We start from the raw sequence: 16121 nt of genomic DNA, 5'->3' as shown, positions 1-16121 counted from the left end.
AAAAGCACACTGCCAGATTTGTGCATCTAATAGCAGTTTCTTCATTAGTTTAGTCCATTTCTGACGGAAAGCTTGCAATGTTTTTTAAAGCGAAACATAAGAAGAAGAAGAAGAAGAGTTTGGATTTATATCCCCCCTTTCTCTCCTGCAGGAGACTCAAAGGGGCTTACAATCTCCTTGCCCTTCCCCCCTCACAACAAACACCCTGTGAGGTAGGTGGGCTGAGAGAGCTCCGAGAAGCTGTGACTAGCCCAAGGTCACCCAGCTGGCATGTGTGGGAGTGCACAGGCTAATCTGAATTCCCCAGATAAGCCTCCACAGCTCAGGCGGCAGAGCTGGGAATCAAACCCGGTTCCTCCAGATTAGATACAAGAGCTCTTAACCTCCTACGCCACTGCTGCTCCAAGAGCATTGGATTGGGTTTTGTGGACCTCTTCTTCTGAAGGCAGGAGTTCGTTCAAACGTCATGTCTCTTGCACTTATTTGACTTTATGTAATGACTTTATCCAAATCCAAAGCCTTTATTGGCATAATGACTTTATATAACAATGAGTTTATTCTTTTCTGTTTAGGAACTGAAGTATGGGGATGGCATCCAGATTAGCAGAAACAGGGAGCTGGAGGAATGCTTTGGGCAGGCAGATGAACAAATGGAAATCCTCGATGGGCTGATCAGAGAGATGAGGCAAATGGGACAGCCTTGTGAACTCTACCAGAAAAGGTATTACTATTGTACTCATTCTGTTTCTATTGATCTCCTAGAGGTATAAACAGAATACCAAGATGATCCATGTAATGGCTAGCCCTGATACTGAATCAATAAATAATGGCCAGCAAGTGATTTGGGGACCCCTCCATCAGATATGCCATCATGAGGTTGAGTAGTCCTCTCAGCAGGAAGCTTTTAAACATCTATATGAAGCTGCTGGAGAAGGTTATCAGGAGAGTTGTGTGGTTTCCTAGTAGCATTTTCTCCTGACGTTTCGCCTGCATCTGTGGCTGGCATCATGCCAGCCACAGATGCAGGCAAAACATCAGGAGAAAAATGCTACAAGAACATGGCCGTACAACCCAGAAACCACACAGCACCCCAGCGATTCCTGCCATGAAAGCCTTCGACAATACGTTATCAGGAGATTTGGAGAAAGGTGTCATCAGTATGGTGATGACATTCAGCTCTGTCTTTCCATGGCCTGCCTCAGGAGAGGCAGTCAAAGTTCTTGGCCCGTGCTTGGAGGCAGTAGTGGGCTGTATGAGGACTAGTAAATTGAGGCTGAATCCAGACAAGATGGAGGTGCTGTGTGTCAGTGGGTCTCAGTCCATGAAGTGGGGAGACTTCCTGTACTTGATGGGGCTGTATTGCCCTGGAAGGGACAGGTGCAAAATCTGGGGGTGCTTCTAGACCAGTGGTGGCGAACCTTTGGCACTCCAGATGTTATGGACTACAATTCCCATCAGCCCCTGCCAGGGGCTGATGGGAATTGTCCCACCCCCCCCCCCCCCCACCCCCCCCCCCCCCCACCCCCCCCCCCCCCCACCCCCCCCCCCCCCCACCCCCCCCCCCCCCCACCCCCCCCCCCCCCCACCCCCCCCCCCCCCCACCCCCCCCCCCCCCCACCCCCCCCCCCCCCCACCCCCCCCCCCCCCCACCCCCCCCCCCCCCCACCCCCCCCCCCCCCCACCCCCCCCCCCCCCCACCCCCCCCCCCCCCCACCCCCCCCCCCCCCCACCCCCCCCCCCCCCCACCCCCCCCCCCCCCCACCCCCCCCCCCCCCCACCCCCCCCCCCCCCCACCCCCCCCCCCCCCCACCCCCCCCCCCCCCCACCCCCCCCCCCCCCCACCCCCCCCCCCCCCCACCCCCCCCCCCCCCCACCCCCCCCCCCCCCCACCCCCCCCCCCCCCCACCCCCCCCCCCCCCCACCCCCCCCCCCCCCCACCCCCCCCCCCCCCCACCCCCCCCCCCCCCCACCCCCCCCCCCCCCCACCCCCCCCCCCCCCCACCCCCCCCCCCCCCCACCCCCCCCCCCCCCCACCCCCCCCCCCCCCCACCCCCCCCCCCCCCCACCCCCCCCCCCCCCCACCCCCCCCCCCCCCCACCCCCCCCCCCCCCCACCCCCCCCCCCCCCCACCCCCCCCCCCCCCCACCCCCCCCCCCCCCCACCCCCCCCCCCCCCCACCCCCCCCCCCCCCCACCCCCCCCCCCCCCCACCCCCCCCCCCCCCCACCCCCCCCCCCCCCCACCCCCCCCCCCCCCCACCCCCCCCCCCCCCCACCCCCCCCCCCCCCCACCCCCCCCCCCCCCCACCCCCCCCCCCCCCCACCCCCCCCCCCCCCCACCCCCCCCCCCCCCCACCCCCCCCCCCCCCCACCCCCCCCCCCCCCCACCCCCCCCCCCCCCCACCCCCCCCCCCCCCCACCCCCCCCCCCCCCCACCCCCCCCCCCCCCCACCCCCCCCCCCCCCCACCCCCCCCCCCCCCCACCCCCCCCCCCCCCCACCCCCCCCCCCCCCCACCCCCCCCCCCCCCCACCCCCCCCCCCCCCCACCCCCCCCCCCCCCCACCCCCCCCCCCCCCCACCCCCCCCCCCCCCCACCCCCCCCCCCCCCCACCCCCCCCCCCCCCCACCCCCCCCCCCCCCCACCCCCCCCCCCCCCCACCCCCCCCCCCCCCCACCCCCCCCCCCCCCCACCCCCCCCCCCCCCCACCCCCCCCCCCCCCCACCCCCCCCCCCCCCCACCCCCCCCCCCCCCCACCCCCCCCCCCCCCCACCCCCCCCCCCCCCCACCCCCCCCCCCCCCCACCCCCCCCCCCCCCCACCCCCCCCCCCCCCCACCCCCCCCCCCCCCCACCCCCCCCCCCCCCCACCCCCCCCCCCCCCCACCCCCCCCCCCCCCCACCCCCCCCCCCCCCCACCCCCCCCCCCCCCCACCCCCCCCCCCCCCCACCCCCCCCCCCCCCCACCCCCCCCCCCCCCCACCCCCCCCCCCCCCCACCCCCCCCCCCCCCCACCCCCCCCCCCCCCCACCCCCCCCCCCCCCCACCCCCCCCCCCCCCCACCCCCCCCCCCCCCCACCCCCCCCCCCCCCCACCCCCCCCCCCCCCCACCCCCCCCCCCCCCCACCCCCCCCCCCCCCCACCCCCCCCCCCCCCCACCCCCCCCCCCCCCCACCCCCCCCCCCCCCCACCCCCCCCCCCCCCCACCCCCCCCCCCCCCCACCCCCCCCCCCCCCCACCCCCCCCCCCCCCCACCCCCCCCCCCCCCCACCCCCCCCCCCCCCCACCCCCCCCCCCCCCCACCCCCCCCCCCCCCCACCCCCCCCCCCCCCCACCCCCCCCCCCCCCCACCCCCCCCCCCCCCCACCCCCCCCCCCCCCCACCCCCCCCCCCCCCCACCCCCCCCCCCCCCCACCCCCCCCCCCCCCCACCCCCCCCCCCCCCCACCCCCCCCCCCCCCCACCCCCCCCCCCCCCCACCCCCCCCCCCCCCCACCCCCCCCCCCCCCCACCCCCCCCCCCCCCCACCCCCCCCCCCCCCCACCCCCCCCCCCCCCCACCCCCCCCCCCCCCCACCCCCCCCCCCCCCCACCCCCCCCCCCCCCCACCCCCCCCCCCCCCCACCCCCCCCCCCCCCCACCCCCCCCCCCCCCCACCCCCCCCCCCCCCCACCCCCCCCCCCCCCCACCCCCCCCCCCCCCCACCCCCCCCCCCCCCCACCCCCCCCCCCCCCCACCCCCCCCCCCCCCCACCCCCCCCCCCCCCCACCCCCCCCCCCCCCCACCCCCCCCCCCCCCCACCCCCCCCCCCCCCCACCCCCCCCCCCCCCCACCCCCCCCCCCCCCCACCCCCCCCCCCCCCCACCCCCCCCCCCCCCCACCCCCCCCCCCCCCCACCCCCCCCCCCCCCCACCCCCCCCCCCCCCCACCCCCCCCCCCCCCCACCCCCCCCCCCCCCCACCCCCCCCCCCCCCCACCCCCCCCCCCCCCCACCCCCCCCCCCCCCCACCCCCCCCCCCCCCCACCCCCCCCCCCCCCCACCCCCCCCCCCCCCCACCCCCCCCCCCCCCCACCCCCCCCCCCCCCCACCCCCCCCCCCCCCCACCCCCCCCCCCCCCCACCCCCCCCCCCCCCCACCCCCCCCCCCCCCCACCCCCCCCCCCCCCCACCCCCCCCCCCCCCCACCCCCCCCCCCCCCCACCCCCCCCCCCCCCCACCCCCCCCCCCCCCCACCCCCCCCCCCCCCCACCCCCCCCCCCCCCCACCCCCCCCCCCCCCCACCCCCCCCCCCCCCCACCCCCCCCCCCCCCCACCCCCCCCCCCCCCCACCCCCCCCCCCCCCCACCCCCCCCCCCCCCCACCCCCCCCCCCCCCCACCCCCCCCCCCCCCCACCCCCCCCCCCCCCCACCCCCCCCCCCCCCCACCCCCCCCCCCCCCCACCCCCCCCCCCCCCCACCCCCCCCCCCCCCCACCCCCCCCCCCCCCCACCCCCCCCCCCCCCCACCCCCCCCCCCCCCCACCCCCCCCCCCCCCCACCCCCCCCCCCCCCCACCCCCCCCCCCCCCCACCCCCCCCCCCCCCCACCCCCCCCCCCCCCCACCCCCCCCCCCCCCCACCCCCCCCCCCCCCCACCCCCCCCCCCCCCCACCCCCCCCCCCCCCCACCCCCCCCCCCCCCCACCCCCCCCCCCCCCCACCCCCCCCCCCCCCCACCCCCCCCCCCCCCCACCCCCCCCCCCCCCCACCCCCCCCCCCCCCCACCCCCCCCCCCCCCCACCCCCCCCCCCCCCCACCCCCCCCCCCCCCCACCCCCCCCCCCCCCCACCCCCCCCCCCCCCCACCCCCCCCCCCCCCCACCCCCCCCCCCCCCCACCCCCCCCCCCCCCCACCCCCCCCCCCCCCCACCCCCCCCCCCCCCCACCCCCCCCCCCCCCCACCCCCCCCCCCCCCCACCCCCCCCCCCCCCCACCCCCCCCCCCCCCCACCCCCCCCCCCCCCCACCCCCCCCCCCCCCCACCCCCCCCCCCCCCCACCCCCCCCCCCCCCCACCCCCCCCCCCCCCCACCCCCCCCCCCCCCCACCCCCCCCCCCCCCCACCCCCCCCCCCCCCCACCCCCCCCCCCCCCCACCCCCCCCCCCCCCCACCCCCCCCCCCCCCCACCCCCCCCCCCCCCCACCCCCCCCCCCCCCCACCCCCCCCCCCCCCCACCCCCCCCCCCCCCCACCCCCCCCCCCCCCCACCCCCCCCCCCCCCCACCCCCCCCCCCCCCCACCCCCCCCCCCCCCCACCCCCCCCCCCCCCCACCCCCCCCCCCCCCCACCCCCCCCCCCCCCCACCCCCCCCCCCCCCCACCCCCCCCCCCCCCCACCCCCCCCCCCCCCCACCCCCCCCCCCCCCCACCCCCCCCCCCCCCCACCCCCCCCCCCCCCCACCCCCCCCCCCCCCCACCCCCCCCCCCCCCCACCCCCCCCCCCCCCCACCCCCCCCCCCCCCCACCCCCCCCCCCCCCCACCCCCCCCCCCCCCCACCCCCCCCCCCCCCCACCCCCCCCCCCCCCCACCCCCCCCCCCCCCCACCCCCCCCCCCCCCCACCCCCCCCCCCCCCCACCCCCCCCCCCCCCCACCCCCCCCCCCCCCCACCCCCCCCCCCCCCCACCCCCCCCCCCCCCCACCCCCCCCCCCCCCCACCCCCCCCCCCCCCCACCCCCCCCCCCCCCCACCCCCCCCCCCCCCCACCCCCCCCCCCCCCCACCCCCCCCCCCCCCCACCCCCCCCCCCCCCCACCCCCCCCCCCCCCCACCCCCCCCCCCCCCCACCCCCCCCCCCCCCCACCCCCCCCCCCCCCCACCCCCCCCCCCCCCCACCCCCCCCCCCCCCCACCCCCCCCCCCCCCCACCCCCCCCCCCCCCCACCCCCCCCCCCCCCCACCCCCCCCCCCCCCCACCCCCCCCCCCCCCCACCCCCCCCCCCCCCCACCCCCCCCCCCCCCCACCCCCCCCCCCCCCCACCCCCCCCCCCCCCCACCCCCCCCCCCCCCCACCCCCCCCCCCCCCCACCCCCCCCCCCCCCCACCCCCCCCCCCCCCCACCCCCCCCCCCCCCCACCCCCCCCCCCCCCCACCCCCCCCCCCCCCCACCCCCCCCCCCCCCCACCCCCCCCCCCCCCCACCCCCCCCCCCCCCCACCCCCCCCCCCCCCCACCCCCCCCCCCCCCCACCCCCCCCCCCCCCCACCCCCCCCCCCCCCCACCCCCCCCCCCCCCCACCCCCCCCCCCCCCCACCCCCCCCCCCCCCCACCCCCCCCCCCCCCCACCCCCCCCCCCCCCCACCCCCCCCCCCCCCCACCCCCCCCCCCCCCCACCCCCCCCCCCCCCCACCCCCCCCCCCCCCCACCCCCCCCCCCCCCCACCCCCCCCCCCCCCCACCCCCCCCCCCCCCCACCCCCCCCCCCCCCCACCCCCCCCCCCCCCCACCCCCCCCCCCCCCCACCCCCCCCCCCCCCCACCCCCCCCCCCCCCCACCCCCCCCCCCCCCCACCCCCCCCCCCCCCCACCCCCCCCCCCCCCCACCCCCCCCCCCCCCCACCCCCCCCCCCCCCCACCCCCCCCCCCCCCCACCCCCCCCCCCCCCCACCCCCCCCCCCCCCCACCCCCCCCCCCCCCCACCCCCCCCCCCCCCCACCCCCCCCCCCCCCCACCCCCCCCCCCCCCCACCCCCCCCCCCCCCCACCCCCCCCCCCCCCCACCCCCCCCCCCCCCCACCCCCCCCCCCCCCCACCCCCCCCCCCCCCCACCCCCCCCCCCCCCCACCCCCCCCCCCCCCCACCCCCCCCCCCCCCCACCCCCCCCCCCCCCCACCCCCCCCCCCCCCCACCCCCCCCCCCCCCCACCCCCCCCCCCCCCCACCCCCCCCCCCCCCCACCCCCCCCCCCCCCCACCCCCCCCCCCCCCCACCCCCCCCCCCCCCCACCCCCCCCCCCCCCCACCCCCCCCCCCCCCCACCCCCCCCCCCCCCCACCCCCCCCCCCCCCCACCCCCCCCCCCCCCCACCCCCCCCCCCCCCCACCCCCCCCCCCCCCCACCCCCCCCCCCCCCCACCCCCCCCCCCCCCCACCCCCCCCCCCCCCCACCCCCCCCCCCCCCCACCCCCCCCCCCCCCCACCCCCCCCCCCCCCCACCCCCCCCCCCCCCCACCCCCCCCCCCCCCCACCCCCCCCCCCCCCCACCCCCCCCCCCCCCCACCCCCCCCCCCCCCCACCCCCCCCCCCCCCCACCCCCCCCCCCCCCCACCCCCCCCCCCCCCCACCCCCCCCCCCCCCCACCCCCCCCCCCCCCCACCCCCCCCCCCCCCCACCCCCCCCCCCCCCCACCCCCCCCCCCCCCCACCCCCCCCCCCCCCCACCCCCCCCCCCCCCCACCCCCCCCCCCCCCCACCCCCCCCCCCCCCCACCCCCCCCCCCCCCCACCCCCCCCCCCCCCCACCCCCCCCCCCCCCCACCCCCCCCCCCCCCCACCCCCCCCCCCCCCCACCCCCCCCCCCCCCCACCCCCCCCCCCCCCCACCCCCCCCCCCCCCCACCCCCCCCCCCCCCCACCCCCCCCCCCCCCCACCCCCCCCCCCCCCCACCCCCCCCCCCCCCCACCCCCCCCCCCCCCCACCCCCCCCCCCCCCCACCCCCCCCCCCCCCCACCCCCCCCCCCCCCCACCCCCCCCCCCCCCCACCCCCCCCCCCCCCCACCCCCCCCCCCCCCCACCCCCCCCCCCCCCCACCCCCCCCCCCCCCCACCCCCCCCCCCCCCCACCCCCCCCCCCCCCCACCCCCCCCCCCCCCCACCCCCCCCCCCCCCCACCCCCCCCCCCCCCCACCCCCCCCCCCCCCCACCCCCCCCCCCCCCCACCCCCCCCCCCCCCCACCCCCCCCCCCCCCCACCCCCCCCCCCCCCCACCCCCCCCCCCCCCCACCCCCCCCCCCCCCCACCCCCCCCCCCCCCCACCCCCCCCCCCCCCCACCCCCCCCCCCCCCCACCCCCCCCCCCCCCCACCCCCCCCCCCCCCCACCCCCCCCCCCCCCCACCCCCCCCCCCCCCCACCCCCCCCCCCCCCCACCCCCCCCCCCCCCCACCCCCCCCCCCCCCCACCCCCCCCCCCCCCCACCCCCCCCCCCCCCCACCCCCCCCCCCCCCCACCCCCCCCCCCCCCCACCCCCCCCCCCCCCCACCCCCCCCCCCCCCCACCCCCCCCCCCCCCCACCCCCCCCCCCCCCCACCCCCCCCCCCCCCCACCCCCCCCCCCCCCCACCCCCCCCCCCCCCCACCCCCCCCCCCCCCCACCCCCCCCCCCCCCCACCCCCCCCCCCCCCCACCCCCCCCCCCCCCCACCCCCCCCCCCCCCCACCCCCCCCCCCCCCCACCCCCCCCCCCCCCCACCCCCCCCCCCCCCCACCCCCCCCCCCCCCCACCCCCCCCCCCCCCCACCCCCCCCCCCCCCCACCCCCCCCCCCCCCCACCCCCCCCCCCCCCCACCCCCCCCCCCCCCCACCCCCCCCCCCCCCCACCCCCCCCCCCCCCCACCCCCCCCCCCCCCCACCCCCCCCCCCCCCCACCCCCCCCCCCCCCCACCCCCCCCCCCCCCCACCCCCCCCCCCCCCCACCCCCCCCCCCCCCCACCCCCCCCCCCCCCCACCCCCCCCCCCCCCCACCCCCCCCCCCCCCCACCCCCCCCCCCCCCCACCCCCCCCCCCCCCCACCCCCCCCCCCCCCCACCCCCCCCCCCCCCCACCCCCCCCCCCCCCCACCCCCCCCCCCCCCCACCCCCCCCCCCCCCCACCCCCCCCCCCCCCCACCCCCCCCCCCCCCCACCCCCCCCCCCCCCCACCCCCCCCCCCCCCCACCCCCCCCCCCCCCCACCCCCCCCCCCCCCCACCCCCCCCCCCCCCCACCCCCCCCCCCCCCCACCCCCCCCCCCCCCCACCCCCCCCCCCCCCCACCCCCCCCCCCCCCCACCCCCCCCCCCCCCCACCCCCCCCCCCCCCCACCCCCCCCCCCCCCCACCCCCCCCCCCCCCCACCCCCCCCCCCCCCCACCCCCCCCCCCCCCCACCCCCCCCCCCCCCCACCCCCCCCCCCCCCCACCCCCCCCCCCCCCCACCCCCCCCCCCCCCCACCCCCCCCCCCCCCCACCCCCCCCCCCCCCCACCCCCCCCCCCCCCCACCCCCCCCCCCCCCCACCCCCCCCCCCCCCCACCCCCCCCCCCCCCCACCCCCCCCCCCCCCCACCCCCCCCCCCCCCCACCCCCCCCCCCCCCCACCCCCCCCCCCCCCCACCCCCCCCCCCCCCCACCCCCCCCCCCCCCCACCCCCCCCCCCCCCCACCCCCCCCCCCCCCCACCCCCCCCCCCCCCCACCCCCCCCCCCCCCCACCCCCCCCCCCCCCCACCCCCCCCCCCCCCCACCCCCCCCCCCCCCCACCCCCCCCCCCCCCCACCCCCCCCCCCCCCCACCCCCCCCCCCCCCCACCCCCCCCCCCCCCCACCCCCCCCCCCCCCCACCCCCCCCCCCCCCCACCCCCCCCCCCCCCCACCCCCCCCCCCCCCCACCCCCCCCCCCCCCCACCCCCCCCCCCCCCCACCCCCCCCCCCCCCCACCCCCCCCCCCCCCCACCCCCCCCCCCCCCCACCCCCCCCCCCCCCCACCCCCCCCCCCCCCCACCCCCCCCCCCCCCCACCCCCCCCCCCCCCCACCCCCCCCCCCCCCCACCCCCCCCCCCCCCCACCCCCCCCCCCCCCCACCCCCCCCCCCCCCCACCCCCCCCCCCCCCCACCCCCCCCCCCCCCCACCCCCCCCCCCCCCCACCCCCCCCCCCCCCCACCCCCCCCCCCCCCCACCCCCCCCCCCCCCCACCCCCCCCCCCCCCCACCCCCCCCCCCCCCCACCCCCCCCCCCCCCCACCCCCCCCCCCCCCCACCCCCCCCCCCCCCCACCCCCCCCCCCCCCCACCCCCCCCCCCCCCCACCCCCCCCCCCCCCCACCCCCCCCCCCCCCCACCCCCCCCCCCCCCCACCCCCCCCCCCCCCCACCCCCCCCCCCCCCCACCCCCCCCCCCCCCCACCCCCCCCCCCCCCCACCCCCCCCCCCCCCCACCCCCCCCCCCCCCCACCCCCCCCCCCCCCCACCCCCCCCCCCCCCCACCCCCCCCCCCCCCCACCCCCCCCCCCCCCCACCCCCCCCCCCCCCCACCCCCCCCCCCCCCCACCCCCCCCCCCCCCCACCCCCCCCCCCCCCCACCCCCCCCCCCCCCCACCCCCCCCCCCCCCCACCCCCCCCCCCCCCCACCCCCCCCCCCCCCCACCCCCCCCCCCCCCCACCCCCCCCCCCCCCCACCCCCCCCCCCCCCCACCCCCCCCCCCCCCCACCCCCCCCCCCCCCCACCCCCCCCCCCCCCCACCCCCCCCCCCCCCCACCCCCCCCCCCCCCCACCCCCCCCCCCCCCCACCCCCCCCCCCCCCCACCCCCCCCCCCCCCCACCCCCCCCCCCCCCCACCCCCCCCCCCCCCCACCCCCCCCCCCCCCCACCCCCCCCCCCCCCCACCCCCCCCCCCCCCCACCCCCCCCCCCCCCCACCCCCCCCCCCCCCCACCCCCCCCCCCCCCCACCCCCCCCCCCCCCCACCCCCCCCCCCCCCCACCCCCCCCCCCCCCCACCCCCCCCCCCCCCCACCCCCCCCCCCCCCCACCCCCCCCCCCCCCCACCCCCCCCCCCCCCCACCCCCCCCCCCCCCCACCCCCCCCCCCCCCCACCCCCCCCCCCCCCCACCCCCCCCCCCCCCCACCCCCCCCCCCCCCCACCCCCCCCCCCCCCCACCCCCCCCCCCCCCCACCCCCCCCCCCCCCCACCCCCCCCCCCCCCCACCCCCCCCCCCCCCCACCCCCCCCCCCCCCCACCCCCCCCCCCCCCCACCCCCCCCCCCCCCCACCCCCCCCCCCCCCCACCCCCCCCCCCCCCCACCCCCCCCCCCCCCCACCCCCCCCCCCCCCCACCCCCCCCCCCCCCCACCCCCCCCCCCCCCCACCCCCCCCCCCCCCCACCCCCCCCCCCCCCCACCCCCCCCCCCCCCCACCCCCCCCCCCCCCCACCCCCCCCCCCCCCCACCCCCCCCCCCCCCCACCCCCCCCCCCCCCCACCCCCCCCCCCCCCCACCCCCCCCCCCCCCCACCCCCCCCCCCCCCCACCCCCCCCCCCCCCCACCCCCCCCCCCCCCCACCCCCCCCCCCCCCCACCCCCCCCCCCCCCCACCCCCCCCCCCCCCCACCCCCCCCCCCCCCCACCCCCCCCCCCCCCCACCCCCCCCCCCCCCCACCCCCCCCCCCCCCCACCCCCCCCCCCCCCCACCCCCCCCCCCCCCCACCCCCCCCCCCCCCCACCCCCCCCCCCCCCCACCCCCCCCCCCCCCCACCCCCCCCCCCCCCCACCCCCCCCCCCCCCCACCCCCCCCCCCCCCCACCCCCCCCCCCCCCCACCCCCCCCCCCCCCCACCCCCCCCCCCCCCCACCCCCCCCCCCCCCCACCCCCCCCCCCCCCCACCCCCCCCCCCCCCCACCCCCCCCCCCCCCCACCCCCCCCCCCCCCCACCCCCCCCCCCCCCCACCCCCCCCCCCCCCCACCCCCCCCCCCCCCCACCCCCCCCCCCCCCCACCCCCCCCCCCCCCCACCCCCCCCCCCCCCCACCCCCCCCCCCCCCCACCCCCCCCCCCCCCCACCCCCCCCCCCCCCCACCCCCCCCCCCCCCCACCCCCCCCCCCCCCCACCCCCCCCCCCCCCCACCCCCCCCCCCCCCCACCCCCCCCCCCCCCCACCCCCCCCCCCCCCCACCCCCCCCCCCCCCCACCCCCCCCCCCCCCCACCCCCCCCCCCCCCCACCCCCCCCCCCCCCCACCCCCCCCCCCCCCCACCCCCCCCCCCCCCCACCCCCCCCCCCCCCCACCCCCCCCCCCCCCCACCCCCCCCCCCCCCCACCCCCCCCCCCCCCCACCCCCCCCCCCCCCCACCCCCCCCCCCCCCCACCCCCCCCCCCCCCCACCCCCCCCCCCCCCCACCCCCCCCCCCCCCCACCCCCCCCCCCCCCCACCCCCCCCCCCCCCCACCCCCCCCCCCCCCCACCCCCCCCCCCCCCCACCCCCCCCCCCCCCCACCCCCCCCCCCCCCCACCCCCCCCCCCCCCCACCCCCCCCCCCCCCCACCCCCCCCCCCCCCCACCCCCCCCCCCCCCCACCCCCCCCCCCCCCCACCCCCCCCCCCCCCCACCCCCCCCCCCCCCCACCCCCCCCCCCCCCCACCCCCCCCCCCCCCCACCCCCCCCCCCCCCCACCCCCCCCCCCCCCCACCCCCCCCCCCCCCCACCCCCCCCCCCCCCCACCCCCCCCCCCCCCCACCCCCCCCCCCCCCCACCCCCCCCCCCCCCCACCCCCCCCCCCCCCCACCCCCCCCCCCCCCCACCCCCCCCCCCCCCCACCCCCCCCCCCCCCCACCCCCCCCCCCCCCCACCCCCCCCCCCCCCCACCCCCCCCCCCCCCCACCCCCCCCCCCCCCCACCCCCCCCCCCCCCCACCCCCCCCCCCCCCCACCCCCCCCCCCCCCCACCCCCCCCCCCCCCCACCCCCCCCCCCCCCCACCCCCCCCCCCCCCCACCCCCCCCCCCCCCCACCCCCCCCCCCCCCCACCCCCCCCCCCCCCCACCCCCCCCCCCCCCCACCCCCCCCCCCCCCCACCCCCCCCCCCCCCCACCCCCCCCCCCCCCCACCCCCCCCCCCCCCCACCCCCCCCCCCCCCCACCCCCCCCCCCCCCCACCCCCCCCCCCCCCCACCCCCCCCCCCCCCCACCCCCCCCCCCCCCCACCCCCCCCCCCCCCCACCCCCCCCCCCCCCCACCCCCCCCCCCCCCCACCCCCCCCCCCCCCCACCCCCCCCCCCCCCCACCCCCCCCCCCCCCCACCCCCCCCCCCCCCCACCCCCCCCCCCCCCCACCCCCCCCCCCCCCCACCCCCCCCCCCCCCCACCCCCCCCCCCCCCCACCCCCCCCCCCCCCCACCCCCCCCCCCCCCCACCCCCCCCCCCCCCCACCCCCCCCCCCCCCCACCCCCCCCCCCCCCCACCCCCCCCCCCCCCCACCCCCCCCCCCCCCCACCCCCCCCCCCCCCCACCCCCCCCCCCCCCCACCCCCCCCCCCCCCCACCCCCCCCCCCCCCCACCCCCCCCCCCCCCCACCCCCCCCCCCCCCCACCCCCCCCCCCCCCCACCCCCCCCCCCCCCCACCCCCCCCCCCCCCCACCCCCCCCCCCCCCCACCCCCCCCCCCCCCCACCCCCCCCCCCCCCCACCCCCCCCCCCCCCCACCCCCCCCCCCCCCCACCCCCCCCCCCCCCCACCCCCCCCCCCCCCCACCCCCCCCCCCCCCCACCCCCCCCCCCCCCCACCCCCCCCCCCCCCCACCCCCCCCCCCCCCCACCCCCCCCCCCCCCCACCCCCCCCCCCCCCCACCCCCCCCCCCCCCCACCCCCCCCCCCCCCCACCCCCCCCCCCCCCCACCCCCCCCCCCCCCCACCCCCCCCCCCCCCCACCCCCCCCCCCCCCCACCCCCCCCCCCCCCCACCCCCCCCCCCCCCCACCCCCCCCCCCCCCCACCCCCCCCCCCCCCCACCCCCCCCCCCCCCCACCCCCCCCCCCCCCCACCCCCCCCCCCCCCCACCCCCCCCCCCCCCCACCCCCCCCCCCCCCCACCCCCCCCCCCCCCCACCCCCCCCCCCCCCCACCCCCCCCCCCCCCCACCCCCCCCCCCCCCCACCCCCCCCCCCCCCCACCCCCCCCCCCCCCCACCCCCCCCCCCCCCCACCCCCCCCCCCCCCCACCCCCCCCCCCCCCCACCCCCCCCCCCCCCCACCCCCCCCCCCCCCCACCCCCCCCCCCCCCCACCCCCCCCCCCCCCCACCCCCCCCCCCCCCCACCCCCCCCCCCCCCCACCCCCCCCCCCCCCCACCCCCCCCCCCCCCCACCCCCCCCCCCCCCCACCCCCCCCCCCCCCCACCCCCCCCCCCCCCCACCCCCCCCCCCCCCCACCCCCCCCCCCCCCCACCCCCCCCCCCCCCCACCCCCCCCCCCCCCCACCCCCCCCCCCCCCCACCCCCCCCCCCCCCCACCCCCCCCCCCCCCCACCCCCCCCCCCCCCCACCCCCCCCCCCCCCCACCCCCCCCCCCCCCCACCCCCCCCCCCCCCCACCCCCCCCCCCCCCCACCCCCCCCCCCCCCCACCCCCCCCCCCCCCCACCCCCCCCCCCCCCCACCCCCCCCCCCCCCCACCCCCCCCCCCCCCCACCCCCCCCCCCCCCCACCCCCCCCCCCCCCCACCCCCCCCCCCCCCCACCCCCCCCCCCCCCCACCCCCCCCCCCCCCCACCCCCCCCCCCCCCCACCCCCCCCCCCCCCCACCCCCCCCCCCCCCCACCCCCCCCCCCCCCCACCCCCCCCCCCCCCCACCCCCCCCCCCCCCCACCCCCCCCCCCCCCCACCCCCCCCCCCCCCCACCCCCCCCCCCCCCCACCCCCCCCCCCCCCCACCCCCCCCCCCCCCCACCCCCCCCCCCCCCCACCCCCCCCCCCCCCCACCCCCCCCCCCCCCCACCCCCCCCCCCCCCCACCCCCCCCCCCCCCCACCCCCCCCCCCCCCCACCCCCCCCCCCCCCCACCCCCCCCCCCCCCCACCCCCCCCCCCCCCCACCCCCCCCCCCCCCCACCCCCCCCCCCCCCCACCCCCCCCCCCCCCCACCCCCCCCCCCCCCCACCCCCCCCCCCCCCCACCCCCCCCCCCCCCCACCCCCCCCCCCCCCCACCCCCCCCCCCCCCCACCCCCCCCCCCCCCCACCCCCCCCCCCCCCCACCCCCCCCCCCCCCCACCCCCCCCCCCCCCCACCCCCCCCCCCCCCCACCCCCCCCCCCCCCCACCCCCCCCCCCCCCCACCCCCCCCCCCCCCCACCCCCCCCCCCCCCCACCCCCCCCCCCCCCCACCCCCCCCCCCCCCCACCCCCCCCCCCCCCCACCCCCCCCCCCCCCCACCCCCCCCCCCCCCCACCCCCCCCCCCCCCCACCCCCCCCCCCCCCCACCCCCCCCCCCCCCCACCCCCCCCCCCCCCCACCCCCCCCCCCCCCCACCCCCCCCCCCCCCCACCCCCCCCCCCCCCCACCCCCCCCCCCCCCCACCCCCCCCCCCCCCCACCCCCCCCCCCCCCCACCCCCCCCCCCCCCCACCCCCCCCCCCCCCCACCCCCCCCCCCCCCCACCCCCCCCCCCCCCCACCCCCCCCCCCCCCCACCCCCCCCCCCCCCCACCCCCCCCCCCCCCCACCCCCCCCCCCCCCCACCCCCCCCCCCCCCCACCCCCCCCCCCCCCCACCCCCCCCCCCCCCCACCCCCCCCCCCCCCCACCCCCCCCCCCCCCCACCCCCCCCCCCCCCCACCCCCCCCCCCCCCCACCCCCCCCCCCCCCCACCCCCCCCCCCCCCCACCCCCCCCCCCCCCCACCCCCCCCCCCCCCCACCCCCCCCCCCCCCCACCCCCCCCCCCCCCCACCCCCCCCCCCCCCCACCCCCCCCCCCCCCCACCCCCCCCCCCCCCCACCCCCCCCCCCCCCCACCCCCCCCCCCCCCCACCCCCCCCCCCCCCCACCCCCCCCCCCCCCCACCCCCCCCCCCCCCCACCCCCCCCCCCCCCCACCCCCCCCCCCCCCCACCCCCCCCCCCCCCCACCCCCCCCCCCCCCCACCCCCCCCCCCCCCCACCCCCCCCCCCCCCCACCCCCCCCCCCCCCCACCCCCCCCCCCCCCCACCCCCCCCCCCCCCCACCCCCCCCCCCCCCCACCCCCCCCCCCCCCCACCCCCCCCCCCCCCCACCCCCCCCCCCCCCCACCCCCCCCCCCCCCCACCCCCCCCCCCCCCCACCCCCCCCCCCCCCCACCCCCCCCCCCCCCCACCCCCCCCCCCCCCCACCCCCCCCCCCCCCCACCCCCCCCCCCCCCCACCCCCCCCCCCCCCCACCCCCCCCCCCCCCCACCCCCCCCCCCCCCCACCCCCCCCCCCCCCCACCCCCCCC

At 89.4% G+C, this 16121-nt stretch overlaps 1 protein-coding gene across 1 annotated transcript in view; it reads left to right on the top strand.

Moving 5' to 3' along the window:
* Window positions 1-16121, top strand: part of LOC125439414 (desmoplakin) — a 62715-nt gene that overhangs the window by 24169 nt on the left and 22425 nt on the right. The window contains exon 3 of the mRNA XM_048508520.1: window positions 573-764. Coding sequence (XP_048364477.1) covers window positions 573-764 — 192 coding nt within the window. The remainder of the gene's footprint in view (window positions 1-572; window positions 765-16121) is intronic.

Source organism: Sphaerodactylus townsendi, linkage group LG09, assembly GCF_021028975.2.
Source record: "Sphaerodactylus townsendi isolate TG3544 linkage group LG09, MPM_Stown_v2.3, whole genome shotgun sequence".
NCBI classification, from domain to species: domain Eukaryota; kingdom Metazoa; phylum Chordata; class Lepidosauria; order Squamata; family Sphaerodactylidae; genus Sphaerodactylus; species Sphaerodactylus townsendi.
Note: the sequence above shows the minus strand (reverse complement) of the source record. Positions and strands in the feature narration are given on the sequence as shown.